The sequence below is a fragment of the Gadus chalcogrammus genome, chromosome 3 (assembly GCF_026213295.1).
Source record: "Gadus chalcogrammus isolate NIFS_2021 chromosome 3, NIFS_Gcha_1.0, whole genome shotgun sequence".
Classification (NCBI taxonomy): Eukaryota; Metazoa; Chordata; class Actinopteri; order Gadiformes; family Gadidae; genus Gadus; species Gadus chalcogrammus.
Window position 1 is genome coordinate 20,144,876 of NC_079414.1, and position 27,660 is coordinate 20,172,535.

The following is a 27,660-nucleotide window of genomic DNA, read 5'->3' on the forward strand; positions in this document are numbered from 1 at the left end:
CTTCGCTCATCATGTGGTCGCCTGAGGACAAACACGCCACGGGATCGCGTTTTGTCGGTCAGGTATTTTTCAAATTGATTGGACAACTTCAGTCATACCTGCCACACTTCTTCCCTGTCACGCTAGATTATATCTGTCAACAGTAGCAGCACGGCAATCATAGACAACGTACCAGATGCCCTGGCGACCGAGATACCACGCTTCTTTCTGGTTTTCAGCAGCACCACGGTTGTCATGAGACTCAATAGAAAGACATGGAGGAAGCAGCAGGTAGGAGCCAATACATTTGAAACCCCTATGTTGATTACAGATTTGTTATCAAAAAAAGAAGAAAAAAAGTAAAAAAGTATTTTGTTCTTTAGGCGGTGCTCTTCTTTGACACGGTTGCCAATGGAATGCAAAATCAAGAGAACAAGTGAGATTTTTAATTCAAACCAATGTTCTGTATTTTTTTTGCAATTAATCTGTAGCTTTTAGTGCTCAATAATGTTGGGTTTATGTGAGTGTGTGTGTGTTTGTGTGTGCGTTTTCATCTTTGTTTGCGTGTGTTTGTCTGAATCTGTGTTTGTGTGTGTGCGTTTGTAGTATTTCCTCTTCCCTCCTCGCAGGATTCACGTGCACCCGAGTAGTGACTCTGACCAAGGCGAGGATCCCTAGACTGGTCAGGGCCTGCAGAAGGAGAGGCAGGCAGAGGGTTATACTGCAGGAGACCCAGGTAGGCGGGATCACATGGAACAGACCCACAGATACAACCACTCATGGCAGGGAATGATGTTGTCTATCCCAACGGGAGGTGACCATGCGATTGTATTTGCTTGCCTCACTCCAGTTGACCTGCATGTACAACCTTATCAAAAATGAGACGGATGTGACCAGCTTTAACCTCTACCCGCCTGATGTGCTGCTCTACTACGAGTGAGTCCACCCCTAAATCCTGAACGTTTTGGGCGGAGAACGACGAGAGAAAAACCTGTCAAAGCTTTTACCACTTATGGGAGCTCCGCAAGATCTTGTTGAACGAGCAGAAAGAAAAGATCAACGCTTAATTTTGATATTGCATCATGTATTCAAATTTTTTGTTTTCGATTTCAAGCTATTCTTTGGTGCCACAAGCAAATTGCAAGTCATACTTTCAAGAGCTGGCAGAGGCAGATTTCTCTGTTTTCTCAACAACACTCCAGTTCAAGCGGGCGGAACTGTTTACCAACGCCAGGAGCTGTCTGGTACGTCCAGTAACAATATACAGACAACACAAGCACAGCAGGCAGGGACACTTATTGTGTTCTACAGTCATCTCATGTGATAAATGTACCACACTCACAATTGTTTATATAGTCCATTGATATTTGATATTTTTTGGAACTGGATTGAAGTTTTATATTAAACGTCATCACAAATGTATTTCTCTGTCTTCTAGCTTTACTGATGTCTGGCAGATATTACTATGCTTATTTGACTCTGTAATATAATCTATTTTATTTTCTCGTCAGGGCATAACGGGCACTGGGTTGAGTGAGAACAACGTGATGGTTCTGGGGAACATGTGCTGCACTCTTGACCGCTCAGTCATCGAAAACTCAGACCCGTCGATCTTGGAGAAGCTCAAAAACTGTAAAGACTTCACTAGCCAACAAGTGACTGCGATGGAGACCTTGCTATTGTCTGGGAACACCACCTATGGGTAATCTAGAAGGACATTCCTAAATCCTAAAACAGGTTTCTTTTTAGCTTAAATAGGAATATTAAATTGAGCCATATGGGGCATGTTCTTTACTATTTTTTGTTGATGTGTTTTTCTATTGTTGATTGTTTGTTTGTTGTTCTCAGGGCTCCTAGTACATGGAATGGCCAGACTTTGGAAGACCTGGAAATACTACCACTCTACCTGACGCAACCATTCTATGAGGAGTTTGACACGGTATGTCATGTGACACACGAGTCATGGTTTTTTATATGTGTGCATTTCAAGGTTCCCGATAATGTATAGAGTTTTGTCTTTTGTAACGGAAAATCAAACAGACAATAAAGCGGCACAAAGCCGGATGCAAACTCAAGCAATGTCCATTCGTTTGCCGGAAGTTTTACCATTGTTTCCCTGACACTTTCAGAGAACTAAGAGGAGATTCCTCAGAACCTTCCTGAGAACTCTCAGAGAAAATGGAGTGAGCCGACAAAGGAAAAGAAGGATGAAAAGAGAAATAAGGGCCTCCATTAGAAGTCGGAGAACGAGGGCCGCTGGTACGTTCATCTAAGGCCCAATCCCATTTCTACCCCTTACCCCTTCCCCTTACCCTTCCCCCTTGTTTTGAAGGGGTAAGGGTAAGGGGAAGGGGTAAGGGGTAAGGGGTAAGGGGGAAGGGTAAGGGGAAGGGGTAAGGGGTAGGAATGGGATTGGGCCTTAGTCTCTAAAAGCTAGCGCAGGCGATTATCCAGCATCCAACCAACACATCCCACCCCTATACTCCTTCAAAACCACACAACACATAACTAGCTTGCTAGCTTTAGCATAGGTCTTCCAAGCCTTGTGGAAGACTCCAGTCATTCGCAATGAGTTTATGGGACAAGTTAGCCGGGTGGGTAGGTAGGTAGACACGCTCAAAAACCCCAGCCAATCAGATCGTGCGAAAACAATTTGAAAAGAAATTGTGCTGTCACATAAATGCTCTATTATAACTGCATGTCCTTAATAAACAAATCATTTATTTAATGTAAAGCTAAAAAGGTTACAATATATGTTATAATAATAATAATAATACATTTAATTTAGACTTAGTTATGCTGACCCATACAGCATAGGAGTATATGATCTTTTTATGTTTTAAAAAGCTCTCTCCATGTAACAAAGGCAAATCGCTATAGCTCCAGTTTGTTTCACTATAAAGATAATGGGGTTAGAGCGCTTTCGCACTGAATAGATGGAGCCTGCTTAGTGGCTTGACAATGAGAAACAGAATACAAATAAGTAAATTCCAAGAAATGTACTCAAAAAACATTAAATAATTTGAATTACAACAACATCATAAAAACAGGGACATAAAAGCATCCTTTATTTCATATTTCCTTGGTGTCCTTTTGATTCCAGACGAGGAATGCACCTCGGGGGCGATCACGCAGGTCACCATCAGCGACGCGACCTTCCCCTTCGACTACACCACCGCGGCCCAGTTCAACAGTTGCCTCAGCGCGGCCACCACCAGAGACAACCTTGCTGCCATCACGCAGGCAGTGGATGACACAGAGTACCTCCGAATCGTTCTCGACAAGCTGCAAGAGGTAGGCCATTGGGCTGGCTGGTTGTTGTTGTTGCCATGAAGACAATGACCTGGTGATGTTCTGACTTGGAAGTCGACCTTAAGCCGACCTAATTCGACCTAATTAGTCAAGCTAATTTTCGTACCAGCAAATCAAACCAAGCTGATGAAGACACAGATTGAACGTTTCACTGTATTGTAGCTGATCATTGGTGCAATTGGACTGGATCAGATAGAACGCATTATCTGAGATGATCTTGCTGTCAAAGGACCCTCTTGGCAGATATCCCAGGAAATATGTTTGCAATTGAGTTACGTATTATTCATATCAAATCCATCATCACAAGTGTATGAATGTACTGTGCTCTAAGTTTTTTTTTTTTTTCTTTACTATATATTTTATGGGCCTTTTATGGCTTCACGGACAGGAGATTGCAAAGACTGCAAAGTGGGTTGATCGAGAGAGGTGATGTAGCACATGGACGCAGGTCGCAATCAATCCTGGGTTGCTACCAGGCCCTCCACCCTTTGTGGTTGGCGCGTTAGCTGAGCCACCCATAACAGCGCTGATTCGATCCTTCAACAAAACAACCCCTTTAAAATAACCTGTGCTAATGTTGGCTCTACCACCCTCAGGCATACGCTTCCACATCGTCCATCCCAGAAGATCAGGTCAAGGTCCTCGGACCGGCATCTCGAACAGCCACCAGTGAGGACATCAGCATGTGGAACATCACCCAGATCGACACGCTGTCCGACCTGATGAACACCGCCAATGGGGAGTGGGATCCGACCTTGGTGAGCAGCACAACTAACAGTCATCTTGAATGTGGGGGACGCTAACTTCTTTACACTTTTGACCAGAAGGGCTTGTATGTCTCTATGTCACGTCGCAATGACCGCCTCCATGTTGGCAGCATAGGAGCATTGGAATGTTGGTTATTATGTTAGTAGTAATTTTGTTTTGGTCACTGTTGACCAATTAACAGTGAAATGATTCGTCATTATGGGAAGACATTGTGTTGTATGAAAATGCCACCGCGTTTCTCATTGGATTAGCATGGTTACGACAACTCTCTTGAGTCCCTTCAAAATGACGGAGAATCACCAACAAGAAGAACCCATGAGGCATTATAAAGTACAAGCCCTATCGTTAGCTGTTCTAGAAGCTTCCTTCTTGACGATTCAGTTGAAATATTAATCTTTGTTAAAGATTAAAGACAAATATTTTGAATTGCTAGCTTGAATGTTATTAAGTTCATTTCTTTACAATTCAGATTTAAAGCCCGCTTGATTACGATATGATGTACTCCCCAAATCCCAGACAGAAAAAATTTAATGTTCAAGCTAATTTTGATGAATAGCTGGCTTGAATGAAGATACAATCTTGGCAATGAAGATCCAAACAGATCTTCATTGGCAAACAAATAAAAGTTAACTTATCACTTTGGGGCCCTTATCTGCCCTAATATTCTTTCCCACATTGTGTTTCCCTTCTTCTACTTCGTCAGGCTGAGGCTATCATCTCTAAGTATCTGACACATCCGGGGAACAGTCTGGGTACTGCTGAGCTGAACCAAATTGGAGGAGCCAACCTGTGTGCTCTGAGCGTCAGTGTGCTAAGGAACATCTCTGCAAATAGCATCAGGTAGCTGAGGAGTGCTAACTGGCTTTGAGTGGACTCATAGTTCTACTAAAGCAAAATTGGATATATTAATTGACTCCACAAGCATATCATGTTACAAAAGAAAAGATGGACACAAATATTCATCATTCCATGTCGTGCTTTGCTTTCAGACATCTGAATGTTGTGTTTAATTATTTTTAAAAAGATCCACAAGATTAGGTATGATTTAAGAGCTGTCATTTGAGTTCAAATTGTTGCAAAGGCCATAGCCTTCATACAGCTATTTGTTAAAAGCTAATCGTGACACTATGACACTATCTGTTTTGGTTAACTGTGCCTGCCTCTGTTTGAGGCAATTTTTGAATTCTGACCAATGGGGGCATCTCGTCAATCACATACCAGCACAATGAATCAAATACTTTAGGTTTTCTTTAGAAACAATTATTTTGTCAATGTACAAAAAACATATTTTGAGGTTGGAATGTTAAGTGAAACCGTTAGTTTTTTATTCTTGTTTTCTCCTGTTGCAGAAATGCCAACGAGCTGACGATCACCAACTGCAGCATAGAGAACAAGAGAGCGCTGTTTACCATTGCGCAGGTAGCCTTCAGCGCGACCCGGGCTGTAATGGTACCAATTACCGAGTTCCAGCTCATCACGTCCTATTTGGGTGTGTAAACCTCCACAAACGCGCAATTCGCACCCAATTAAGAGGGAGCACACCACGAAAGTAAGCCGATACAATAGGTCATACAATTTGCCGCCGTAATTTCTGGCTCACAGGTGGTGCTGATTCGAGCTACATCAACCGTTTGGCTGATTCCGGTGTTAACATGGACCTACCTACTTTTACCAGCCTGGACCCGGAAGTTGTCCCGGTAAGTGACGTGTGGTCAAACCAAATCACGCAAGAGTAAACTCACTAACAGACTTATAAGGTCTATAGTCGCTGTCGTTCGTATCGCGTCTTTTATGTCTGTGTGCGTGAACATCATTGCACTATTCTGTCTGCAGAGCCTGACTGTGCCCCAGGTCAGAGGTCTCCTGGGATCCAACACCGACGACTTAACTGCCTATAAGGACGACCCTGTGGTCCAAGACTGGGCTAGTCGGCAGTCACAGACAGAACTCGATGGCCTTGTTTCGGGACTCACAGGTCGTGTCGTGGCATCAACGACCACGCCTGCTGCAACCACAGCCGGCGGAACCACAGCCGGTGGAACCACTGCCGGTGGAACCACAGCCGGTGGAACCACAGCCAGTGGAACCACAGCCGGTGGAACCACAGCTGCAACCACAGCCGGTGGAACAACAGCTACTGGAACCACAGCCGGTGGAACCACAGCTACTGGAACCACAGCCGGTGGAACCACAGCTACTGGAACCACAGCCGGTGGAACCACAGCTTCTGGAACAGCAGCCAGTGGAGCCACGCCTGCTGCAACCACAGCAGGTGGAGCCACAGCAGGTGGAACCACAGCAGGTGGAAGCACAGCTGGTGGAACCACAGCTGCTGGAGCCACAGCAGGTGCAACCACAGCTGCTGGAGCCACAGCAGGTGGAACCACAGCTGCTGGAGCCACAGCAGGTCCAACCACAGCTGCTGGAGCCACAGCAGGTGGAACCACAGCTGCTGGAGCCACAGCAGGTCCTACCACAGCTGCTGGTACTCCAGTTGCTGGAACCACAGTAGCCCCAGCGGGTGGAACCACGACAACCACCACGACAACCACCACTACCACCACCACTACAGGTAAGTAATGTGATTGATGTGAATGGATGAAAGGCTGGTTGATAGGCCTACCCTGATGGTCTGTTTCTTTAACATCTGCACGTCTCTGTTTCAGCTTCCGGTGGTGATGGCACAAGGCCAGACATCTTCTGCCTCCTCACCCTCCTCCTCGTCTTCCTCACATCCCAGCATATCCTGTCCATCTGAAACGGCACTCAAGTATAGCGTGGCACTCCGGGTAGTAATGAAATTATAAAAGGAAAAGGGATCCCTATTACTGGTCTATTTTGGTATATGTGACGCAATCAAGACTGCATCTTAGTATTTCCTCAATATATGCTTTACGTCATGATGAGGGATTGCCCGAAGTAGGAAGGCTGTAACTTAAATAGTATATCTAAAATATCTAAGATGCACATTTATTTTCCACAGGAGTCAGTTTTGTGTATGTATAGTCGGCATAACGTTTTATAAATAAAAAATGGATAAGTCATGTTCTGATATGGACCATAATTCATAAAAATGTACTTCCATTTCTTATGAAAAGTGTTTAATTATATAAAAAAAATGTTGGTGTTATGGAAAATGTAATGCAAAAGATTAAGCCTATTAAATTATGATTCAATAATTCACTATTAAAATTGTCTTGACTGTTAAAAATAGTCAAATTGTGTAATTACTCTATTCTAATATATTCTAATATTCTAATCTATTCAAATACAAAACGTGAAAAACTGGCACGTTTGCAGGCAATTCTCAGTTCCAAAACTATCGGAGAAAGCCGGCGCCCTCCAACGCCTTGGTTATTGTTCAAGGTAGGAAAGAATTTACGGAGCCCCTTAAGGGAACTGCATAGAATGGAAAAAAAACTAAGATATATGTGATGTGAAAAACTAAATGCACTTTGACAAATAAATCATGGTTTGAAAGTAAAATCAGGGTGAAAAAAAATAGGGGGAAATAAATTTAAAATAAAATGCATTTCAAGGCACTTCCTCCAGTCTTTGGGTCCCACAACTGGGTCAAAATGTTTGTTAGGCACAGTTTCATTTTTATAACGGCAATACTTTTGATTAACTGTTGTGGTGCCACCCTTGGACATGAGCACTTACAGTCTGGTTGTTTGATCTGACACTGGTGTAGATTGCTGCAAAAACTAAATTGTTGTTGTTTTCTAATACCAGGCAAACATTAGCTTCTCTTCCTAACATTCAAACTTTGAAGGGCAGTCAGATAGTGTCACAGTACCGTATCCAGTTTTTTTAATCGATGATCGTTTAACTTTTAAACTTCACATTGAAAACGTAGTAAAGAAACTGTAATTGTACTTAAGCTTGTTTTTTTTTCTAGAAAAAATCGTGCTTTTTCTATGCTGCCAGGAAAATAATTGGTTGAGGCCACATTTCCTTTCCTTGACTAAGGCGATCTGTCCTGCACGTCTCTGCCCAGTGCTTGCAATGGCTGGACACTGTGTTTTTTTTTATTTATTATTATTTGTTTATTTAGCAGGGACAATGCACAGCTCATTAGCAGTACCAGAGATAGCTATAAGCTCATTTTCATCTGTAGTCCCTGGGCAGGAAACAGAGAATAACATCTCTGTCAAAAGGGAAACCTAACACTGAAGTATAAAAACAATAACACACAATTTTACAACAGTAATACACAACAACTCAATATCACAGCTGACAGGCTGCAATGCCTCTCAATCACCCTACAGTATATGATAGGATTAATGTTCTTCATTGGCCTTGCGCAGACTCATCTGCAAATGTTTTTTGTAATTTATGCCAGAACACAGTTTATTTTATATAGATGGTTATAAAATATAATTTATAACCAAATAAAAGTACAGTTCTATAGAACCTAATAGAAGGTATTATTTTTCCAACCAGATATAGCTACAATCAATAAATGGATAACGATTTTTTTTTTTATGCAATTGCTGTCATCTTTTGCATTTAACTGTATATTACATCAACATTCACTATGGACAACTACAAGCATTCTCTCACTGGGCTTTGAATGCAAACCACCACAAGAGGGAGAGACAACCGTTTTAGAAGGGATCTTGAATCTACCCTGAGTTGTTGCCAGCTCAGGCAAGAGCTGCAATGAACAACTGGCTTATGAAGGACGCACTTGTGTATTCAGCGTATAGGGCGGGCAGTCACTGCTCACATTGACCACGTGTTATTTTTGCCACATCTCTGAAAGTATCATGGCTGAATCCTACCAACCTTCTATTGATTGGAATTCCGACTCTTTTTGGTGAGCCAGAACATTTGACTCCCAACAGCTCTTCAATTAGTACCACTTCTGGTTTTAATAATTCAGCAACATTTAGCAAAGTTTGAGCTATGAGTGGTATGTGTGGGCATATCTCTTTAAATTATTCAATGTAATTGTACTTAATCTTATTTTATCCAGAATACAATCATTTTACGTTTACATGGTTAATATAAAAACCTTATGGTCTTTTAATATTTTTCAAAAAATTAATAAAAAATATATCAGCTCTCAGACGGGAGGCGACTCGTTCGCGACGACATCCGGACTACCGTCACCAATTTGAGATCCTTGATATCCGCAGGATGTAGTCGCTGGAGCGCTGGACCTGGCTGCACTCACTTAATAGGTCCATGGCACTCACGCCCACATAACGTCTCGATCATTGTCTTTTTGAAACTGGATCTTGAATGAATATCTGTCGGTCTTTCTCTCTCACTTATAAGCCAATTCTGAGAAAACTCCAAAATGTTTGAAATAAATGAAATGACATTAGAACGCATATCGGCCTACTTGGTGTTATATTTGTGGTTGGGGTCATGTATGCACCAAGTATCACCCCGTGGTGGATAGGGTAATTGGAAGCTTCCATTATCGGGAAAATTAAGGAACCCATGGTGAAAGAGTTGGATCTCATCCAGTTTATATTGTTCAGAATTCCCATTAAACACGAGAGCAAACTGAACTTGAAATCAAGTATTTTTTTTATCAATAAAAACAGCAATATTTTACATGTAAACAATTGCAATTTGTCAAACCTGAATTATTACGGTAAGTAGAAATACAAGCACATTTTAGTGATTCAGACATTCATGTAAAAATAGATTTATTTACCAAAGAAAAAAATGTGTCATAAAAGTCATCCCCTCAAACTGTGTGATTAATTAGTTCAACAGCCCCTAGGCCAACCATAAACAAAGAGCAGGCTTCATATATTATATATTTGATACATAACAGCTTCATTAGTGGCTCTCAATAAACCCTTTTCACAGAGGCGTCGTCGCAGGACAAACACAAGTGTTTCTATGTAACAGACCCAGGATCGGTGTCATGAGCGATTACCCCCTACGGTCCAACGACGACACGCCCTGTGAAAAGAGTCTGTCGTGAATGGGATCGGTTGCCTGAATCAACGTTTAGATCGCACAGTACTCGGCAAGGGCATATGAGAAGGAAGGCTATGGACTTGGTAGCAGCGTCTCTGTAATGCAATGGCGGCTCTAGTTACTTCCTCCAACCTTTATTGGCTTATAGAGTTACATTGGCTTTGTTAAAAAAAAAAAAAGAAGAAGAAAAAAGAAAAGAAAACGAAAATGAAGGACTACTGTGATCCGTTTTGGTCGGTTGCCCCTCGTAGTGCGTCTGACGGTTCTCCGTAGAAACAAAAGAAATCTGTGTTACTGCCGTTGAAGCATGACCTAGAGTTCTTCTATTTAAGTGTTCCACTTGGCGGTCTCTGCTCATTTCCGTCGTCTGGTAGCAGCTGTATAGTTCCACTTCGCACAAGACCGACCCTTCATTAAAAAAAACCCAAAAAAAACAACATGTTTTTCTTTTTTCTTAATCTTCCTATACCTCCTCAGCTCCAGGCCTTCACGTCGTGGAGACCCCCCATCTTCCCTGTCGTCCCTCCCCCCCCCCCCATCCCCCAACGCCATCCCTACTGGTCATGAACCCCCTCCTTCTCCGCGCCCCCCGTCTCGCCCCGCTCCTCCTCCTCCTCCTCCACCTCCTGCTCCTCCTCCCGCTCCGCCCTCTCCCGCAGCGCCTCCAGCAGGGCGCGCAGCAGGGGGCCGTCGTGGCCCAGGTGGCCCTCCCAGGCGTCCGCCAGCTCCTGCAGCCGCCGCACCGCCGTGCCCAGCTGCCGGCTCTTCTGGCGGTGCTGCTCCTTCAACCGCTCCCGGTGGAGCTCCACGCCGCGCGCCTCCAGGACCAGCGGCTGGTGGTCCTGCCACAGCCGCGCCAGCTGCAGCGCCAGCCGCTTGCGGGCGAGGTGCAGCGCCCGCAGCTCGTCCTGGAGCAGGTGGAGCTCGGCATGGAGGACGCTGGGTCCCGGGGCGGGGCCGGGGCCGGGTCCCGGGGCCCCCTCAGTGGTGGGGCTCTTTCCCGATAGGCCCCCCGGGCGGTGGGCGGGGCCCGTGTGCTTCAGGAGGAAGCGCAGGAGGTTGGGCAGGGTGATGAGCTCGTCGCTGGGGAACTTGACGCTCTGGTGTTTCCTGGATGAGTGGGATCATCATTAAAAAGGGGACATTTTAAACCACCAGGTGTGAGTGTGATTAGCCGACACAAGCCGTTTTGAAAATCTGCCTCTTCTGACATCACAAGTGGGCGTGTCCACCTAGATGTATGACGGACAGATGACCAACGTGTGCTACAGTCCACGTGGTAGGCTGGTAGACTGATCTATCCAGCACACTTCTAGGTGGACACGCCCACTTGTGATGTCAGAAGAGGCAGATTTTCAAAAACAGCTTGTAACGGCTAATCACACTCACATCTGGTGGCATAATATGGGACCTTTAAAACCAAACACGAAAAGATTAAACAGCACGCCGTGTTCATAGTAGTAGTAGCTAGCTATCAAATGACATCAGTGCTGCTGTTGAGATATTATGTCACCCCTGTCCAAAAATAGATCAACCTAAATCTTATATAGAGAGAGACAGTCAACACTGCCTCTGCGTGTTTTGTAGGTTTACAAGTACTGAACATTTTCAAGTCTAAGCATTGACTTTCCTTCAAGCTAGAGGCTGCAGTATTATGCCCCCAGGTTTCTTACCTAACTGGTTAAACAAATACAAAGTCTGTCTCTTGGCTCCTTATGTGTGTGCGTGCGTGTACGTGCGTGTCTCTCACCTGTGTCTGGGAAAAAGCAGGATGGCCGGAACATGGTCCACCATGAACTCCCAGGAGAGGTCATTGCGCGCGACGTTGACTCTGCGCAGAGCACATGCGTTTGACACGCGTTTTAAACCGCAACGTTCCACAACTACGGCCTCTCCCAACAGTGACACGTCCGAGCCGGCACAACCTACCTCGCGATGGTCATGGTGCCGTTTCCCTGGAACAACCGGGCCAGCTGGATGAGGACGTGGTTGAGAGCAGTGCAAAAACCACACCACTGGGTGTAATAAAACACCAGCACGTCCTTGAGGAACAACACAATACAAAACATTTCCACACAGCCAATGGCGTCCATGAGATGGTACTGTACTGGGGCCCCCCGCTCCCGGTGTACCTTGTCGGCCTCCATGATGGAGGGGCCGAAGGAGGCGGTGGTGAGCTCCACGATGAGGGGCCGCTTCTGGGGCTTCTCCTGGGACGGACGCCCAGACCCCGCTGTGGGGCCCGTCCCGCCGGGCCCCGTCTCTCCCACCAGATGCCTCTGCAGGGGGCTGTAAGGAGCGCTGAAGTTCCTGATGAAGGCCTCTGGAAGACGGACACACACACACACACACACACACACACACACACACACACACACACACACACACACACACACACACACAACACACACACACACACACACACACACACACACACACACACACACACAGCTGACATTGACTTGTCAATACAAAACGAGACCAAAGATAGCAAAACGCTGCCCTAGTCTTACCCAGGGCCTCGGCCAGGCTGTGCGCCGGGCTGTGGTCCAGGACGTAGTGGACCTCATCCTTCAGGTCGACGATGGTGGCAAACGACCAGTCTCGGCCCCCCCCCTGTCCAAGGGCCGCCTCGGGCCGGGAGCCGCTGGCGTTGCCGGGCGCTCCCAGCCTCGCGGCCAGGGGCCAGGTCAAGGCCACGTCCAGCACGTAGAAGTTCAGCGTCTTGTTGGTGCGGCAGCGGAGCCCTGTGATGTTCACCGCCTCGCCGAAGGATGGAGGGATGGAGGAGGAGGAAGAAGAGGAGGAGGAGGAGGAGGGAGACGAAGGGGGAGGGACGAAGTCCGCACCGTGATCCTCGGAACTTGCGTCGGTCGCCGGAGGGAGGGGGGCGCCGTGGGGCTCCAGCTGCCTCCTCCGGCAGCAGGCGCTGTACAGGCTGAACGGGTCGTAGCCGCAGCGGAAGTTGCTACAGGTGGTGGGCGAGGTCCCGGCGGCCACGGCGGGAACGGCCGCGGCGACCCCGTCCGATCGGTGGAGGAGCAGCAGGGCTCCTCCCCCTCCCCGGGCCCTGGAGAGGCACGAGCAGGGCGTGGCGGCGGAGGTCCGGGCGCCGGGCCGCGACGTGTTGAGGCACAGCTCGCACACGGTGGTGCTGCCGTCGGCGCGGCTCGACCCCGGCTGCACCACCACCGACTGGCAGCCCGCCGAGACCCCGGCGTCGGGCCAGCGCCGGCGCTCGCTTCGGTCGCAGCTGTGGTAGCGCAGAGCGATGTCCGCCACCTGGGTGAAACCGTGAAACCACGGAGCCACGGGGGGGTGGGGGGGGGGTGTTAAAGCCAAAGTCCATCAGCGGACTTTGGATTGTTTTAAATGTGCCCCGATGATTGGTGAAGACTAGGCGAGGGTCGACCCGTTAGTGGAAACCCCACAGTAATGAACTTGAGAAGAGGGGGCGCAAGAAATATGAAATGGACATCCCCTTTTATGTCCATATTGTCAGTGTTATCTGATCATGTGTGTGATTGCTATTGACTATGTATGTCCTTTTATTGACTATATGCACTTTATTTGTACATTGTCCTTGGGCAGCTCGAAAGGCGCTTTTAAAATCAAATGTGTTATTATTACTTATATCCACTCATCTGATACTGACCTGCTTCAGATGGGGATGGGGCTCTGCGCTGAGGGGATTGTGGGGCATGAAGAGCAGTAGCGCGGGGCCTTTGGTCAGCTCCTGCTCCAGGAGGGTGGACTTGGTGCCCGGGGGCTGCAGCCAGCGGAGGACCCTCTCCTGGTGCTGAAACACCCAGCTACAGATGCCCTCCGACGTGAAGTTCTGCTCCCGACGGGGGAAGATCTACGGAGGAGAGACGTTGGGTTCAGCGCGCCGGCAAAGGGCACGACCGTGCTGGGCTTTCGATGCTGTACGGCCGCACGATACTATGATTCAAGTATTAAATAAGATGCATTTGTCTGGTATTACTATTTTTTTTTTCTCAGAAAAAAACACAATGAAACACAACATTGTTGAGACAATGTTATTGTAACTTGAAGAGAGCCTCTTCAAAAATATTCGATTATTATTTTTTTTTTTACCAAGGAAGAGTTGAATCGCCGATGGAGGTAAACAGTCTGATCCTCTTGGATGGAGATGGCCTCCGCTACCTGTCTGTTGGTCACCACCCCAAAACGTGTGCCACCACGGAAATCTGCAACACACACACACACACACACACACACACGTGCACACACACATAGTAGAGTTAAAAAAAGGAGCGGTACCTCAATCAATCAATGCTGACATTGAGTTTAATACACAGCAAGACTATGGATATTTAAATCACTGCTGAGGTCTTACCCAGGGACGCAAGGGACCATAAAAATAACCGGTAGAAACAGCTCTGTAAGGTCAAGTCCAAGAGCTTTGTACTGCAAAGTAACCAGTTCAAAGGGGTAGATTTGAGCTGGCCTTACCCCTCTTGAGGGCCTGTAGGGCAGATGACAGGTAGGTGAGGTACCCTGGGGGTTGAGGAGAGGAATTGAACTGGAAGAATCCAACTACCCCTGGCTAGAAGATCCAAGAGAGAAAGGCAAATTATAGAAAAAGGTTAAAACGCACGTTTTGAATATCTTTGTTGCGACTCGAGAGCCTGATGCAAAGAGGTAAGCAACCACCTCTGTGTAAATCGATGGCAGGTGTTTGTTTAAAGTATAGATTAAGAAAATGATGGTAAAAAGAAAGCCCTTGGAGGAAATAACTCCGTGGACTTCTATGTCTAGAGCTAGACTAAATGGACGTGACCCATCACTCTGGGACCCACCTCGTGGTAGGAGAGAAAGTCTTTCAGCGTGGCCCTTGAGGGTAGGTAGGTTAGCGGTGTGAGCACTCGGAGCACAAAGCTCTCCACATAGGCAGCAATAAAGGGCCCTCTGTAGTCGATAGGCCCAAATCTGGAACAGAAACATCACAGATGCACGTTAACAATACGCATTAAAAAAGAGAAGTATGAATTGCATACATTTCCTGTATGCAACAATAAACTGCAATAACATTGTTGTCTTCTGCTTTACCTTTTGTAGAACAGATGGATGACTGGGTACTGAAATAAACGATTCTGTTTCCGGCATTTTCCCTGGCTCCACCAGCAGTTGACAGCCACAAACTGCACCTGTGTGGTTGTTTGATCAAAAAGAGTGAGGTTAAAAACAAACAAAACTTACAGCACCCATATCAATTATATTATTGTCTGTTATAGCTGGCTCTCCACTCTAGCTGGATAATATTATCCTCTATTCCCTTCCATGTCCATGCTCTACCTGTTTGGCCAACTTCTTGGCCACCGTCTGGACTTCGTGCCGGGCGGCCATGGAGTGTGCACACCAGGGTGCATAGAAGAAGATGAGAGACACCTCGGCCACACTCCTCAGTCGCTCTACCTGTTGAGGGAGGTTTTATTGTTAGAGAATAAGGCCCAATCCCATTTCCATCTAGCAAGAGTATGGGTATCATCAAAGACATCAGGATCTCAACCTTTTCCGCTTGGAGTCAAACACCCTAAACATTAGACAATCCTTTTTTGGGCTTTGCATTACCGACTTCTGGTGTATGGTGGTATGCTTTTAAAGACTCTATATAATCATTTGTAATGCAACACCACATCTTGTTAATGCTGTTTTTGCATCCTTGCCTGGTCCAACTGGCCCAAGTAGAGGTCCACCACCGGTGCTTCAGCGGAGAAGAACCGCACTGGCGGCCGGGCTGCAGCCACGACATTTTTAGCACGGCTGAAAAACAGTAAAGAGTTTTGGTAAATTAAAGGATTCATGCACCCAGTACTGATGTTTGTCTTTCCATTGCTTTCTAAATGTACAAGACAAGTCAGGTTCAAATAGATGATGATGGAGGAACCTCAGAAAGAAAAAGGAGGGGTTTGTATTGTACTGAATATTCAGACATCAAACTCATACATGAATGTATAAATTCTAGTCTATAATGCTAACTGACAGCTGCCTCGCATAGCATAGACTGACTCATTAGTTATGCATGTGTGCATCCTGTATAGCAAAACACACTGCAAAGTAAATAATAACCTATATACTATTCAATAAAATCAATGGAAATACTAGAGGGTCGTTCAGCATAGCGTAGTAGTTTATGAATAGCCTATTACTACAACTGAGTAACAAGTATACACAGGAAGCTGTTTAAACCAGCCATAAACAAGCTAAATAACAACGCCTAGTTACTCTGTTAATTAGCTAACCTAAGATATTGTTTTGCTGTACTGTTGTTACCTGCATGTGAACTTGACAGCCAGTATGAGAAGGACACTGAGCAGGACAGCCCCACAGACAAGATCAGGTCTCCGGGCCATCAGAAACAGCACCTGCCGAAGAGACTGCCACAACCGGCGCAGCATTACAGGTTTTTGGCTCTGCCTCCCATTTATACGCGCCAGGTGGTGCGGAACAAGTCCATTATTCTGAAAGGTTGGGGAGGGCCACTGAGCGACATATTATCCTGTTACCCTGGATTGGACATTGCTGCTGTTAATGGAATAGGCTTCCGAACACGGATAGACCAACCTTTCTTACCTACGTATACTTATAACTTCCGCTCTGCCGGCGCAAGGGAGAGTCACCTTTTGTAGATACTAAATAAAACCGCAGAAATATAATTTAACTTGTTTTGAACGACGGTTATGACAAGGTGCTAAAAAAATGGTTTCATTTAAAATCTATTGTTAAGATGGTTTTCCGAATAATAATCATTCTAACGTATTAAGGAGAAACATTGTTTGGGCATTTGCGTTTAATGGAAGGATGCTACTGCTACACTATCCCTACTTTGTAGCGACAACACGAACGCACCGTTGACACTAGGTGGAGACAGCCCTCATGTTTAACTTCGAAGAGGGAGATTTTAAAACGTATCATCGCTCCTACATAACACCATAAAAAGCACACCCACTGATCAATATTTATAAACCTTTTATTTGTTTCCAACATCCAATTACTCGCAATAGCATAATCACAGTTCAATGCTGAGTGTAAATCATGTAAAAAATATAATAACTCTAGTTGCTTGCCACAAAATATAAATGGAACATCATTTTGCAGGAAATTATTTTCAAAAAAATGTGCAATGCAATAACTACATACTTAAAATACTTTTAAATTACACATATTTTACACTGATTAAAAAAAGTGCAGAATTTCACATAGAATGAAAAGATGTGTAAAATGCACCTCAACATTCAAGAACGGCCACTAAAATGCCATTGTTTGCATCCCCTTTAAATAAACTACGATTTCAGGTTTACGTGAAGATGCAACACAACCTTGCCCATATTTTACAGGTTTGTTTTCAGATACACCGATTAAGCACCTGATCTAAATCGACTAAGGTTACCACCCAGAGCCAGACTTCAAGGATAAGGCTAGCCAAATTCAGCTTTCTTTTCAATTTTAATGAAACCCCCTTTATAAAATAAAATTGCATAGGCAGTCGATATAATGTATATTATTTGGTAATAGACACATACATTAAACAATGTTTGCATGGAACTTGATATTTACCTGTAGATCAAACAATCGCTATCAAACCTCTATGTTTAAGACATTTGTCATTAAAAGTGAAAAGGAACAGGTTGAGGACAATGTGATCCATTTCCCAACCCCCCAGAAAACTGAACGCTGCAAAGTCCTTAGCTTTAAGCAAACACCCCTTGTTGACAATAAGCATCCAACAAAGTGGGCAAAATGAATAACCATCAACACAATAGTTTTGCTGCACATTGAGGCTGAACATTATGTGCGTTATGCAAGTTGATCACAGTAGTAGAAAGTTCATCTCTTCCTCATAATGATACTGTTTCTCTGTAGTCAGTGCATCATTCAAGAAAGTATTTTTTTTTTCTCCAACCAAATCCGTCTCACGCAAGGGTTCCAAAACATGACTGGCAATCAAAAGCACGTCCTCTGAAGCAGCGATATTAGTCCGGGTCTCATTGCTACGCCCTTTCTTATGTTACGTGTGGGGTGGCAGCGGCGTGGTGTAGACTGAAGCATGCGTTGGGCCCTCACAGTGCGTGGGTTTCCGGGTGGATCAGCTGCTGCACCACCAGGTCTATGTTAATGATGGGGTTGAAATAGAGAGCCCAGTAGAAGAGGCAGTTGCACACAAACTGCGGGATAAAAGGCCACATGAGGGCAAAGGCAAAGCCCTGCGACGAGATCTTCCAGAAGTGGCTCCACATCCGACTGGGTAGAGTCCTAAAGGTGGAGAAAGGCATCGTTAAGAATCGTTTATAGCAGTTACATTGGTAGACAGAGAACTTCATAATAACAGTCGCCACTATTTCTCATTTTCTTTTATCCCGCAGACAATTTTCATCCAATTTTTATCATCCCTAAGGGTCTCACAGTGAATTCAGATACTTGGCATTAGAAGCGGGTATAAGCCGCTGGACGTTAGGGAATCAAACCAAGTACCTTTAGACTGGGCGGTGAAAACCCTAGCCCGTGCCCACACTACCCTGGGCCCCCCTTCCCAAGACGTGTCTGTCTGTACCTGATCCGGGCTCCGGTGCACAGCCTCCACAAGGCGCAGCCCTCCAGGACGGAGAGCAACATGGCGTTAACGATGATGAAGCGGGACGTCCAGTAGTGGACCGCCAACCAGTCCCAGGAGAACTCTGCAATCAGCTGGTACGGAAGCAGCACGTACTTCACCAGAAACTCGGACCATTGTCGCTGGTCGGGTGGTTGCTAGTAGAACACACACACACACACACACACACACACACACACACACACACACACACACACACAATGATTAAGTGGTTAAATGTGGATTTAGGAAATATACAGTAATCAAATAACACATTTATTGCCGTTTAACCTTTGACATTGAAGTCAACATTTTACCAACATAATTATGTGCCATCAAATGATTTGCCAAGATAGTGACTTAATAAGATCCAACTTCTAGATGCATGATTTATCTTGTTTATGATACAAACAGGCTAAAGAAAAAGACTAGAATACCTAATGACACGACAGGCGTTTGAAGTTGGCGGTACCTGCGTGTCGATGAGGCGGCCGCTGTCCTCTGATTGGACACCATCTGTGATGGCAGGGCAGCAGGTGTGCAGGAAAGGCAAAAATGTTTCTGTGTAGTCGAAGAGGTACACGTAGAAGAGCGTGAGGCGAGGGGAGCTCTTGAGTGCGTAGAGGAGGAACAGAGACTTCCCTGCGTTGACCGCCTGCCGGGGAAAGACAAAATCAGGGTCTTTAGGTCAAAGGGCTGTTCTCCTGCCGAGGATCAGAGTTAAACATCTGTGGTAAGACGGTGGATAGCTGGAGTTGCCAAAAGAAAGCCAGGATAAATTCTGTATGGGCCAAAGAAGCACCAGAACCTCCCTGATTCCCCATCCCCAAAGGATTCTGATTAAAATGTAATTGATAGATCGAATTGAAGATGTTTTTCATTATCACTTGTTCATTTTAGTGCCACAATCATCGAAGCTTCGATGATTGTGATGGTATGTGACCATAAACGTCTTCTAAACCTTAAACCTTAGAAAGGCATTAATGTTTTTAGAAATGGATTAGCACATTTCAGTGAAATCAAAATCACATTTATTTTACTTATGGCCTTGATGCCCTTGCAATTGGCCTGTGTGCCCTCAAGGTCAAGTGGTCTTGCTTCTAAAATTAGGAAATTCCAGGCCTGGTTGGGAGAAATTGGCTGCCTCGGAGAAAACATTTATAAAAAAAACGTTCATAAATGTGACTGTGTGAAGCAAATGTGAAGCAACTGGTAGAATAATAAGCACAGCTTTAGACATGAAGGAGCGTGAAATAAATTTAAAGGAGGAATATTATGGTGTTTTCCCAACAAGTAAACATAGTATTTGAGTTCTAGAAAACACTGGAAAAAAAATCTTGCCTACCGCTAAAACCCTCTGTTTCAGTCCCTTCAGAACGCGCTGTTTCTGGTGTCTGTAGCTTTAAGGGACTCTCTAAATCGACGCCACTTCGACCTGGGCGGGACTTTACGTCCTACGTCACTCGCTATGGGTTTGCATGTGTGCGCGTAGCCGTTTGTCTCAGGGATCTGTGCGATGGAGGGTGGGTGACATTCCTACAGTCTGTGATGATAGGCTATATTTCTACAAATTACTTACTATTACTAGCGATTAACATGACGAAACAACATGAACTAAGCTAACATTGGGGTTCGAAATTGGGGTTCTTCATGAGAGATACAGATTCTCATCAGAGGGTGTTCGTTATTTGATCGTCCTTTTGGACCTTATGTAGACAATGATTACTGTTGCGCATTGTGTCTCAGTGACAGAGTGCTAGAGTGGAGGTAGCGCGTCAGTCTTGAATTTCTGCGCGGTGGGTTCGACTCCCAAGTGACGCAAATTTATGTGAAGCTCTGCGAGTATCAATAAACGCAGGCAGAGAAAAGGACAGCTACCGGGAAGGAGTGGTGTTGTTGCTAACATTTGCCTAACAAATAAGGACTCAGACAGTTTATTGTCTTTCGTGTAGTGAATTGACTGCGTGTGTCTGGATTATGTTATGAAGATGGTGCGATCGGCAACGTTCGCGTGAGAGCTACATGGGAGATGCCGTTATGTGGCGCAAGCCTATTATCCAGACATACTTCACATTGCGCACTGGCTATCACTTTAAAGGCTGCAGGTCTTGTGTGTTATGATTTCCCCCAAGTCACACAATTCAAAATAGATATGCATGGAATGCCTACTGATCAGTGGATAAGATACAGTGAAGCTAGTGAAGTATGTAGTCAGACTACCTTGTACTCCCAGAGGTTCTGGGGTGGTTTGACTCCCAGGATCTTCAGTCTGTCCAGTTCAGTCAGTATGGCACGTCGATGGACCTGGTTCTCTATGCTGTAGGGCGGTTTGGATAACTCTTCATCCCCCAGCATCAATAGTAACCTGAGGAAAGACAAACAGTACACCCTTAGCACTCTTTAACCAACCGGTGACATCAAGAGTGACATACGGTGTACATGACTCATTTTAAATCAATGACACAACCATGCAGGTTCCATTTGGCCGTCTGCACCGAACAAAAACAAACAGTGAGGATTTGTAGAAACGGTCTGCCTTTGCCAGTACCTTCCATTGACCTTCTCCTGCTGGATGGGCCCCCTGTAGAGCTGTGCCCAAGGCCCCATGTTGTCCAGCCAGGACAGCACCTCCTCAGGGGTCCAGCGGGACACAGGCTTACTGATCAGTACGTCATGCTGGTCCTCCTCCCCACTACTGCTCCAGTGGTACACCAGGAGCATCACCTGGCAAAACACAAGCAGGCAAGGGAGGGACTCAATGTCGGCAAGTAAGTTGGGGTTCAGCCTTTTTTATTCGAGGCTTCAGGATGGCAGGCAGGGACACAAATGGAGGCAGAGATCCATTGGTCATTTACATTAACTGAAGTCTTTGTTTAGTTTGACTTTGACATATTTGTGTAAGTCCAAAGCATACAGCCTTGTCGGGAGAGACACTGAACGCTGAATTAATTTCAATGAATTTCAATTGCTCCTTTAAAGCCATATCGTTCTACAAACATAAGGCGGAATTCAAGCTCATGACAGAAAAAATACAAAGATAATTGTTGTTGTCGTTTTTGAAATGATCTGGGGGCCAAATAATACTGCTGCCGACCCCTGCTGATAGCTCGAGTAACTAGCAGGTAAGAGTTGGGAGAAAACATTTGTTCTGAATTCGACTTGGCATCAGTGGTAGTGATGCAACTGGACACATTTGTAATGTTGCCAAATATCTTAAAGCTGAAATTTATAAAAAAAATATGTATATCTATTTAATTGGTGTTGAGGGATGAGCATTCACTAACAGTTTAATTTGGGGCTAGTGTTGCAGAATAGTTTTGCAGGTGAAGACTCATTTTGCTAAAACCATAAGTTTGAAAATAATTATCAAAAAGAAGGATAGTGTTCCAGAAGGTCCAAATTAACTATTTGGGGGCTGTACCCCTAACCCTGTTGATGATTAAGAGCAAGCAAGCCAAGTGGAATTTTCCTGTTTATTTTCTGGAGTTCGGACCAGCATTGTGTGCATTCATTTGGTAAACAGATTTGATCATTTGATCAGAAAATGAATAGTATAATATCGATAGTAGAGGTTTTCTGTGTGAAATATAAATGCCCAAACTTTAATCTAAACCTGTCAACGGCCTATGGGTCAAATTCAAAAGTGTGATAAAATAAATTCATAAAACAACATATAAAATTCTCAACAGGGAGTTATTTATGAGCTTAATTACAATGAATTGACACAGGTTTTTAATGTTTAGATGCAACTGTTCCCGAGATGGGATTGGGTCGATATTTTTGCTCTGTCATCACCATTGATATTTATACAATGTGTTTAGGATAAAATTGTTTACTAGAGCACAAATTTATTTACAACAGCACTTAAGTTCTTCATAGATCTAGCCAGATTGATGCACTTAACTTTAAAAAGTACACGGTTTTCTCCCACCCCCCAGAGGGTCCGAGGTCCACCCGTCAGTCTCACTAAATCATTATATCTTGTGATTAATTCTTATACTCATACAGATACATGACATGTATTTTGGTTGGCTACCTTGTACTCATAGTTGTGATTTTTCTTGGACATTCAAATGAAATGTCATTTCATGACATTGGGAAACAGTGCGGTAATCTGTTTGCATACTGCGCAAACTGTCCTTCACACACACATGCAAATAAATAACTGCCACGAAGCTAGGCATACAGAGACGTTGCTCCCTACTGCCACATGGACTAACCAAACTGTCCAAATGGCATGCAGTGCCAAGTGTTTGAAGGACTAGGAAACTATGTCGGAAATATATAAACAAAACTAAACCAACAAATGCTGCACCAATCTATGCCGCCATCATTTAGATATTGCAGTTCACCGATTTAAAGCAAGCAGACTGATGGATAATTTATCCATAACTGAATCCTGAACAACGTCTTTATATGAATTCATGGTAAAAAAGTAATAATTAATTAAAAAAAATAGGTCAAGGGTCAATGTGTACCAACTTACAGCCACGCATGTGAGTGCAGTCAGTACTCCAGAAAAGAAGAAGCCTGCTCCTCTATGTTGAGGGGTTTTGGGCCTCCCCTGTGCATCACCATACCTAAAAGGATAGACAATATTTTCACATCATCCAAAGATACCATTGCTAAATTTGGTGTCTGAATGCACGTGATAGTGAAGAATTAGTTGTAAGACACTCTTGAGGGAAAAGCATTTGGTTTAAAGCAGCATGATTATGTGAAGGTGCCATGCATCTTCCAAGAATCAATGTCAAAGGGATTCGGTGATACGAACAAAACAAAAAGGGCAAAGGGGGAGAGATCGTTTTTGTATTAACAAATCAAACCTTTGGAATGCCAGCAAACTCCGGGATATTTTGGGATTTTCCTGGATCTCTGCTCTCCTCTTTTCCACTGCTGTACAGAACAACTTATCAACTGCATCCCTAAGAAGACAAAAAAGCTTGTTCAGCAGTTATATTCTGTAGTAAAACAATACATAAGAAACAGAAATTAACCGGTGAATTAGGTGCATTTTCCCCTTTATGAATGGGACACAGATCAACAGTTTGGGAAACTCCAACTAAGGGTCATGCACACAATAGTCAGAGCATAGAACGTCAGCTGCTGACAAATAAGTGTTATCTGTTACCAAGGATTCCTCACTGACCGTCCCAGAAAAGGGTGTGGAGCCAAATTAAAGGGGAACCGTCATGTTGGGTCATGTTCAAATATAAGTTGAAAGTCCTGCTTCATACACATGTAAACAAAATAAATCAATGCCTGCAACATCAACTGTGTCCAGGAAAAAGTTTGACCTCTGACCTAATATTTTCAAATCAAACCAATGGAGAATACGACGTCAACAGTCAATCTTTTCGGCAAATATCCCCCAGAAATTGTTTTGATATTACAGACCGTGATTCATACATGTGTATGAAACACTGATCTCCTCTATCTATCTATTAGCTGAGCTTGATGGTTTTGATTTCAGAGTACATTTCTTGGTTAACATAAAGTGGATGAACTGGATAAATGTACCTTAGCAGTATGTTTACTTTTGGAAAGCCCTGCCACTTCTCGCGACACTCCGGACACTCGTTCTTGTGTGAAGACTCCCACCACAGAGCGAGACAATGGCGGCAGAAGTTGTGGCCACAGTTCAAGGTGGTGGGGTTCACCAAGATGTCATAACAACAGTGACATGAGAATTCACTTTCTGAGATCGAGCTTCTGGTGGTGCTCGACTCAAAAGGATGAGATGAGTCCGGAGGGCCAGCCCTTAACTCTCCAAGGTTGTAATCATCTGTCTCCATCTGTAGATAGTTTTGCATTTCCACTCTGGAGAAACGAAGACAAGGAATAAAATATGAAACATTGGACCAAAGAACAGCCATATTGAATGAAATACAGATACTGTGGGAGTTTAGTGATTATTTGGAAGCTTATCTTAAAAAACCGTGCTGAGTAATTGTTGACATTAACAAATGATAGCTACGGATGATCCTTCTTTTTTCTAAAATAGCTTAAATGAGCCAACTGGCTTCCTGGTGCAGCCAGGACAATTTGGAGCTGATTATAATCTCATAGGACCTCAGGTGGGAGGAGATCATCCCCCAACATCAAGAAGGAGCAGAGGATGTTCTTCCTTTGCCAGCTGAACAAATTCAACCTGCCACAGAAAATGATTATCCAGTTCTACAGGCCATCATAAAGTCATCCTCAACCCTCAAAACCTCTATCTCTGCATGGTTCACGGCCAAGGAAAACGGCAGATTACAGCGGATACATCGGTCAGCCGAGAAAGCTATCGGCTGCAACCTCATGCCTCTTCTGGAACTGTACCACTACAAGACCAGGAAGAGAGCAGGATAGAGCATCGTTGATCGTTCCCATCCTGGTCTCCCCCTCTTTCAGACTTCCATTTGGCAAAAGGGTTCAGTCGATCAAGACCAAAACCTTGCTTGAGTCACGCTACCTGAACATATTCACAAACAAGCCACCTGCCTCTAACTTACTCCGGGACTTCAACTCTCCCCCACCCATCCATGACACACACACACACACACACACACACACACACACACACACACACACACACACACACACACACACACACACACACACACACACACACACACACACACACACACACACACACACACACACACACACACAAATATCGTTACTATATATTGTTTTAAGTTTTCTTTAAGACTTTGATGGTGTCGTTTTAATCTCTCTCTTACATTCAACAACCTCACCAAGTTACTCTCCTTGTTTGCGCAAATATAAAAAAATATATATAATTCTGATATGTTGCGTATGATAAATACATATATCGAGCAACACAACATAGCTTTGATACAATATTAAGAGCTTTGAGTCTCCTGTTTACATGCTTTGCTATCCCATTTTAAAGAGTACTCAATAAGATACACTATACCAGCAGTAACGTTAGGCTCCTAAACCCCTTTGAAACTTGATGCGTCACGCCACTTGATTTTATAACGTCCATAACCCCTGACCTGTCACGACCAAACATGGCAGCCTTTGGACCTGATCCAAGTTTAAATTCACCAAAATCACATACTAATGTCTAGCTGTGGAAACCGTGAACTGTGGAAGCTAACGCACATTCCCTCAACGTTGTCCACCTGAATTCCATATTATCTCACAGGCCCTGCTAAGCAATCATGTAAAAGATACGTTATACACGAAGCAGTTGGTTTGTGACGATATAAAATTGGTCCACCACATATTAAAAACAAACATTGAATAAAGATTTGTAAATGGCCCAAAAGCCTACCAGCTACTATCAACAATATCAAGTTAGCGTAAAACAAATCTGCTCATTCGTATTCAGGGACGGATTTCATCTTGGTTTCCCTTGTCAAAAGTACATTACCTCAGAAGTAGTCTCTGTGAAGGGTCAAACTGTATAAACACATTTGGCTAATTATCTATTACTCCTATTTGGGAGAGATTCTAGCTAGTTGAATAGCTAGCTAGAGAATATTTCCGTCTGACAGTCGCCATGGCTGAGAGTGCTAGGGGAAGCACCAGCACGACGTAAACTCAGTACGTCACATGGTGTTTGGACTCAACGCGCCTGCGCCAACTTTCCGGTTACTTCTGTTCAGAGCTATTTAGAGAGGATAAATGGCTCTGCTTCTGTCCATACCCGATCGGTACCTCCTGCTGGACTCTGACTACACACACGTGATAGACATTGAGTGCAAATGTACAGTACGGATCAGGCAGGAGTTACAGCTCGGGTAGTGACAACAACTTATCCAGCTGTGTGCTTGGCTGCTCATCCATAATTCATGATATATTTTCCAGTACACCAATGTTAAATATGCATACAGAAATTAATATTGCGCAAAACCATTTTTTTTATGGAAGTGGAAATAACATGAAGAGCAAACTTCAATAGAGAACAGAACGATACATATAGGCTACATCCATGCGACATGGGTTAAATAAAAAAGTTAAGTAGTTAAGAATACAAGCGACCACAAGTACATTGGTTACTACACAATATTTACTTCCATACATAGATAGCAAGTCATAGCCAACTTCTACAGAATGTTTGAAAAAAGAAAAGTACATCTTTCAGTATAATTGAGTGACAAAATAAAATGCCATTTCCATATTTTTTCTTTCTTTGTCAAAGTATTCTTACTTTGGAAACAAAACAGCTTCATAATTATGTTTCTATGAACATTGTTTGCAAGAAGAATTTATCCTAATACCATTCAAACTGACGGCACACCGCATTTGCAGTTTCAGGCACATTATTACCAAATTTTGCATTTGAGAAATGTATATTCTCTCAGAAACTAGTAACCCGCAATCTGGAACAGTAGGTGGCACCAGATCACAACACCCATCCTTTGCAAGGAGGTAAAGAACGTGTAGGCAAGCATGCCTGTCCGTTATCACAAAGTAGCAATTTATTTATTTATATATATATACCAGATTTATTTCAGATGACAAAGTTCAACAAAACTACACTGTGGTCAAACCACAATCTGAAATGATTATAGTGTAAAGCCACAGCTAAATGGGACAGCAAACATGAATCGCAGTTGGCATTAAAATACGTCCATGCTCATCATGCAAAAAATATCAAGATTTTCAATTAATATTTAATGATCGATGATGCTGGCATTAGAAATGCAACTATTAATGCACGGTTTTTATTTCCTTGGAAGGGTAACTGTTTGTCAAGGACGCACGCTTAAATCTACAATCTGTGATGAAAACATGTTAAACTATATAGCTCGTTTTAGACGTGTTTGTTGTTTTTGCTGACCTATTATCCAACGGGTTCTGCTGATGTTGAAAGAACAGATTCGATTTAGGCTTTGTATATTTGGCAGGGGAATGCATATATTGCTCTGAACAAGATCATTATTGCAAGTAAAGTCTACAGGCAAATAATTACTGTGTAATACATGTGCATTGTATACTGTTGCATTCATATACCTAAGAACTTCGTGCAGAACGCACATGAGAGATATTCGCAACAGCATGTGGCGAATCAGCAGGGAAAC

At 44.1% G+C, this 27,660-nt stretch overlaps 3 protein-coding genes across 4 annotated transcripts in view; 1 reads left to right on the top strand and 2 right to left on the bottom strand.

Annotated features, from left to right (window-relative positions):
• LOC130379528 (uncharacterized) overlaps nucleotides 1-8,431 on the top strand; it is a 29,349-nt gene extending 20,918 nt beyond the window's left edge. Inside the window, exons 51-65 of one of the 2 annotated variants that reach the window (XM_056586426.1) lie at nucleotides 127-270; nucleotides 363-415; nucleotides 586-715; nucleotides 830-915; nucleotides 1,094-1,223; nucleotides 1,491-1,681; nucleotides 1,828-1,918; nucleotides 2,109-2,238; nucleotides 3,083-3,273; nucleotides 3,888-4,049; nucleotides 4,763-4,899; nucleotides 5,409-5,548; nucleotides 5,662-5,756; nucleotides 5,893-6,631; nucleotides 6,726-8,431. In XM_056586426.1, the coding sequence (XP_056442401.1) occupies nucleotides 127-270; nucleotides 363-415; nucleotides 586-715; nucleotides 830-915; nucleotides 1,094-1,223; nucleotides 1,491-1,681; nucleotides 1,828-1,918; nucleotides 2,109-2,238; nucleotides 3,083-3,273; nucleotides 3,888-4,049; nucleotides 4,763-4,899; nucleotides 5,409-5,548; nucleotides 5,662-5,756; nucleotides 5,893-6,631; nucleotides 6,726-6,817 (2,511 nt within the window). In that variant the 3' untranslated portion in view covers nucleotides 6,818-8,431. The remainder of the gene's footprint in view (nucleotides 1-126; nucleotides 271-362; nucleotides 416-585; nucleotides 716-829; nucleotides 916-1,093; nucleotides 1,224-1,490; nucleotides 1,682-1,827; nucleotides 1,919-2,108; nucleotides 2,239-3,082; nucleotides 3,274-3,887; nucleotides 4,050-4,762; nucleotides 4,900-5,408; nucleotides 5,549-5,661; nucleotides 5,757-5,892; nucleotides 6,632-6,725) is intronic. The other variant, XM_056586425.1, reaches the window with a different exon arrangement.
• A 2,128-nt stretch (nucleotides 8,432-10,559) lies between these two features.
• On the bottom strand, nucleotides 10,560-16,897 carry txndc11 (thioredoxin domain containing 11). Its single transcript, XM_056587265.1, has 13 exons — nucleotides 16,303-16,897; nucleotides 15,696-15,792; nucleotides 15,325-15,444; nucleotides 15,079-15,176; nucleotides 14,829-14,958; nucleotides 14,482-14,575; nucleotides 14,104-14,216; nucleotides 13,661-13,864; nucleotides 12,519-13,287; nucleotides 12,138-12,328; nucleotides 11,935-12,047; nucleotides 11,756-11,836; nucleotides 10,560-11,115 (listed from the first exon to the last, which is right to left on the bottom strand). The coding sequence occupies exons 1-13, from the start codon at nucleotides 16,425-16,427 to the stop codon at nucleotides 10,560-10,562; spliced, it is 2,691 nt and encodes an 896-aa protein (XP_056443240.1). The 5' UTR covers nucleotides 16,428-16,897.
• Nucleotides 16,898-16,985: 88 nt separating this feature from the next.
• On the bottom strand, nucleotides 16,986-26,197 carry LOC130379586 (bifunctional apoptosis regulator-like). The gene is made up of 9 exons (XM_056586523.1): nucleotides 26,007-26,197; nucleotides 24,140-24,439; nucleotides 23,446-23,544; nucleotides 23,106-23,199; nucleotides 21,168-21,343; nucleotides 20,840-20,984; nucleotides 19,092-19,274; nucleotides 18,581-18,777; nucleotides 16,986-18,282 (listed from the first exon to the last, which is right to left on the bottom strand). Exons 2-9 carry the CDS (start codon nucleotides 24,430-24,432, stop codon nucleotides 18,090-18,092), a joined length of 1,380 nt encoding a protein of 459 aa, XP_056442498.1. The 5' UTR covers nucleotides 24,433-24,439; nucleotides 26,007-26,197; the 3' UTR covers nucleotides 16,986-18,089.
• Nucleotides 26,198-27,660: the final 1,463 nt, after the last annotated feature.

Coding starts and splice junctions, on each gene's coding strand:
- txndc11 (XM_056587265.1), bottom strand. CDS start 16,427: ATGCTGCGCCGGTTGTGGCAGTCTCTTCGGCAGGTGCTGTTTCTGATG. Junction 13,865..14,103: donor GGCGATTCAACTCTTCCTTG/GTAAAAAAAAAA, acceptor TCTCCTCCGTAG/ATCTTCCCCCGTCGGGAGCA. Junction 11,837..11,934: donor GGCACCATGACCATCGCGAG/GTAGGTTGTGCC, acceptor TGCTCTGCGCAG/AGTCAACGTCGCGCGCAATG.
- LOC130379586 (XM_056586523.1), bottom strand. CDS start 24,432: ATGCAAAACTATCTACAGATGGAGACAGATGATTACAACCTTGGAGAG. Junction 20,985..21,167: donor CAGGAGAAGGTCAATGGAAG/GTACTGGCAAAG, acceptor GTCTTTCCTCAG/GTTACTATTGATGCTGGGGG. Junction 19,275..20,839: donor AGAACCTCTGGGAGTACAAG/GTAGTCTGACTA, acceptor TTTCCCCGGCAG/GCGGTCAACGCAGGGAAGTC.